Source organism: Rhinichthys klamathensis, unplaced genomic scaffold (assembly GCF_029890125.1).
Source record: "Rhinichthys klamathensis goyatoka isolate OS25496 unplaced genomic scaffold, OSU_Roscu_1.1 h1tg000003l_1, whole genome shotgun sequence".
NCBI classification, from domain to species: Eukaryota; Metazoa; Chordata; class Actinopteri; order Cypriniformes; family Leuciscidae; genus Rhinichthys; species Rhinichthys klamathensis.
The window spans coordinates 997,294-1,001,150 of record NW_026606556.1 but is presented as its reverse complement, the minus strand read 5'-3'; the positions used below and the strand labels follow the sequence as shown (position 1 = coordinate 1,001,150).

General features: G+C 35.6%; 1 protein-coding gene across 2 annotated transcripts; it reads right to left on the bottom strand.

Annotated features, from left to right (window-relative positions):
• Window positions 1-484: 484 nt before the first annotated feature.
• hcar1-3 (hydroxycarboxylic acid receptor 1-3) lies at window positions 485-2,389 on the bottom strand. Of its 2 annotated transcripts, XM_056250443.1 has the most exons (3): window positions 2,165-2,389; window positions 1,495-1,558; window positions 485-1,317 (listed from the first exon to the last, which is right to left on the bottom strand). In XM_056250443.1, the coding sequence occupies exons 2-3, from the start codon at window positions 1,523-1,525 to the stop codon at window positions 548-550; spliced, it is 801 nt and encodes a 266-aa protein (XP_056106418.1). In that variant the 5' UTR covers window positions 1,526-1,558; window positions 2,165-2,389; the 3' UTR covers window positions 485-547. The 2 variants fall into 2 exon arrangements, with proteins under 2 accessions (XP_056106418.1, XP_056106412.1); XM_056250437.1 differs by having other exon boundaries at window positions 485-1,558.
• Between the last annotated feature and the right edge of the window lie 1,468 nt (window positions 2,390-3,857).

The window sequence follows — 3,857 nt, the reverse complement described above, 5'->3', positions numbered from 1 at the left end:
CGTGACAGTTATGTAATATTGATATAACTATATATGAAGATAATTATAACATAATTAATAATTTTTTATTAATAAATGTTTACCACAGATTTAATTATTTATTTTAAATAAAATAAAGTAATAATAATAATAATAAAATATATATATATATAAAATAGTTTTTTTTCTTATATGGCTTTAATTTATTTAATTTTATTTAATAATTATGTTAAAAGTAGATCATGTATATGACATGATGTATTATATACAATTTCTGTACTATATGCATCAGAATAAAAAAATACATATATGTCCAAAAATATAATACAGTAGTCAATATTTGAAGTGGATCAAAAAAGTTCATCAAAGTTGTCCTAAGACAAGAACGGGTATTGTTCAAAATTCATGTATAACTTTAATAAAAGGTTTTGATCTACTTCAAATGTTGACTGCTGTACATTGTATATATGTAAATGTATTATAAAGAAACTTGACAAACAACACTATAATGAAAAAGTCATTGTAAGCAGTAACACTGCACCGATGCTCCTAAAACCCCTATCCATTCTCAATCACTTCCACTGGGCATACTGTCCCGTCGGCTCATCTGTAGCTTCATTAATCCAGTCTGGTTTACAGCTTTTTTCAAATAATTGCGGAAGACAGAGCTAGAGAAGCAGTAGATGACCGGGTCCAGAGCACTGTTTAGGTAGGTAAAGGCTATGGACATAGAGAACAACTCACTGGTGAGATTGTAAGCCTCACAGTACTTATCTCCAAGCTTTTTAAAATAGAGTGCTGTCAATCCTGTTCCAATGCTAGGGAAGAAACAGAGGACAAAAACCCCAACGATTACTAATACAGTTCGAATAGCCCTTTGTCCTCTCTTGTCCTTGTTCATCTGACGAGACCGTAGGATACATGCAATACGCACAGAGCAGAAGACCAGAAGTATTAGAGGCACAAAGAACTCTAAAATAAACACTGCATAATGCAGGTGGATGCCTAGTGGTGTTTTCTCATAGTTGCTGAAGCTCCTACAAAGAGAAACGTTATTTTCAACACTCAGAAGATTGTTGGCCAGCAAAGGGATCCTTAGAGATATCACAACGCCCCAGATGAAGCAGGCAACCCCAGCTGCTTGTTTTGTGCTTATGTGATTAATTTTGTGATGGGGATGGACCACTTTGAAGTAGCGGTCAACAGCCACGGCGGTCATGAAGGCAATGCTGGCTGAACGATTGACTGACAGCATAAATAGGTTGGCCCGACACCATGCGTCTCCAAATATCCACTTCTCACCACGTATGAAGTTGTCAATACGGAAGGGTAGACTCACTAGAAGCAGAAAGTCAGACAAAACAAGGTTGAAGAGGAACATGACGTTGGCCCTTAAAGACTTAAGGTTTTTGCTGAAGACTGACAGTGCCAAAATATTCCCAGGTAGACCGAGTAACAGCTCGATGATGAGTAGAGAAGGAAGGACGGATGCCACCAGGTACTGAATTGACCTACCACAGTGATATGCAGTGGCGTTGGGTGTCATGGTAGTTCAACAGTCAGAGTTGCTGTGTAGTTTCTGTAAATACAGTTGACAGTTCAACACAATTCTGCAACAGAAATACAGTTGTACAGAATACAACATTCTGCTGTCACCTCAGAAACACATTTCTAATTGGATAAAATGATGGTATTACAACTAACTTGTTACAACACTCTCACTCTCCCCTAGAAGTAGTAGAAAACTTGTTGCAACAATGGAGGATGTTTGCGGTATACAAGGAAGTGTGTCTTCCTGCTTAGTGTAAAATGCTGAAGCACTTGTTTTAGAGTAAAAGCAGTTTCATAAACTAGGAGAAGTTAGAAGTACTGTTCCATGAGCACCCACAACTTGAAATAGTTCTACATCAAAGTGATTGTGCAATTTTAACCCTTTAAATGATATCCATCCATGGCATCCACAAAAGTTGACATTTTTAAAAGACAATTTATCCATTTAAGAACGGATGTTTAAACTATCATGCATGATTTACTTTTATCCTTACACATTATTCTATGGCACTCACAGGTTTCCAAGCCCCATTTTTTACATAGTAAATACATTTAACTAAACATTTAAACTTAACACTTAACAAAAATTAAAATATTTGAGTCCAACTTCTAAGCAAATATTGTTTTGACTTACCAGAGTTCACTACAGACTAGTTTTCTGATTCAGACTCACTGAGATGTAAGCAGAGAGTGTAAATAAGGTTGTCTCAGCTCAAGTTCAATGTTCTCATTTGAGGGCAATGACCGCCCAGAGCTTGTCTTAAAGCAAGCTTCCTCTTGTATGTCATAGTGACATCAAAATAGAAGAGTGAAGCCTAACTGATACTGATCTTTCTGTATGTAGTGTGTGGCTGCATGCTGCAGTATACACACAATGGTGGCATTTAAAAAAAACTTTAATGAATAAATCCAAAATGGAGCACTCAGGAGATCACAAGGATAAATACAGCATAGTATAATCACATAAACCAAAACAAGACTGAACAATGAACAGAGGAAACTAAGGGCTTAAATACACAGAACTAGATAATTAACAAAACTAGAAACAACTAATGGGATCAGGGAAAGTGAACCCTAAACAGTGAAACTAAACAACTAAATATCTCCCTGACTCTCTTTCTTTCTTTCTTTCTTTCTTTCTTTCTTTCTTTCTTTCTTTCTTTCTTTCTTTCTTTCTTTCTTTCTTTCTTTCCTTTCATAAGAAAATTATGAAATGTTAAACTCTTTACTGGAATTACAAAACAGCTGTACTAAACCTTCACCATATAAATCTAATTTATTACTTGCAGGAAACAGCAATCATTTGTTTCCATTGTGAAAAATTATTACAGTTTTCAAACAGATTTCATGAACTCTCCCCCAGATCCGCCCCAAACTCATGGCATTGGTTGAGCCAATGTTGCTTTGTGGGCTGGTCAAGATGATCAAACAGAGATGTTTTGCTACATTGAAATTCGCTACAAATTATATTCACTTATAATTTGAATCTATTCTATCCGTATGCACGCAAATTTACAGTGATCCCCACTAATCAGTCATTTGACTTTTTTTATTACAAATTAGATGAAAAGCAAACATGAGAAATTCAAAATTGTGCCATGGCAGCTTTTCTTTGTTGCTTTTCTTGGCATGAACGAGAGCTATTATTTAGCGTGATGTTTCTAGAAGAAATAGCAGTGCAGCTTAAGTAAGTTCAGTGATGGGTTATTTTTGTTGTAAAAAAGTTATTAATTTAGTTAATTTATATATATAGCCATTCTGGAGAAAACCGTGATATCATCGTCCGGCTCAGTTCAGTTCTCATATAATGGTGTCAATCCAGGCAGACCAATAATATAGTTGAATATTAAATTAAAATTCCCCAACTAAGCAAGCCAAAAGCCAAAAGCCAAAAGCCAAAGGCGAAAAAAGGAGACAAAGGCGACAGTGGCAAGGAACCAAAACTGTGGCACTATGGGGAAAGTCCCCAAAAAATTCTCCCCAAAAATGCTGAAGCCTGATTGATTTCATCTGAATAGCCATTGTCGCTTGCGCGCCCGCTTTATAACTCGGCGCCAGGTTGGATTTACTGTATATGGATTTGTCAACTCTAAACCTACTCTGAAACTCAGAGTTTGTTCAACTAGCTTTATGCAACAGGCCTCTAGAATGTTTGCTATAATGATTATATTTATATATCTTGTATAAATATTTTTTTCCTTCCATCATGCTCTTATTAATTAAATTGAAGTAATGTTTTGTCAGTTTCGGAGACAAACAAGGTCAGGGTTCACTGTAAGAAAAAAAATCAGTATAAAAACAGCAAAGGTACTAATTATTTTCTGCCA

Bases quoted from the DNA above. Each gene is read 5' to 3' on its own strand.
- hcar1-3 (XM_056250437.1), bottom strand. From the start codon at position 1,525: ATGACACCCAACGCCACTGCATATCACTGTGGTAGGTCAATTCAGTAC.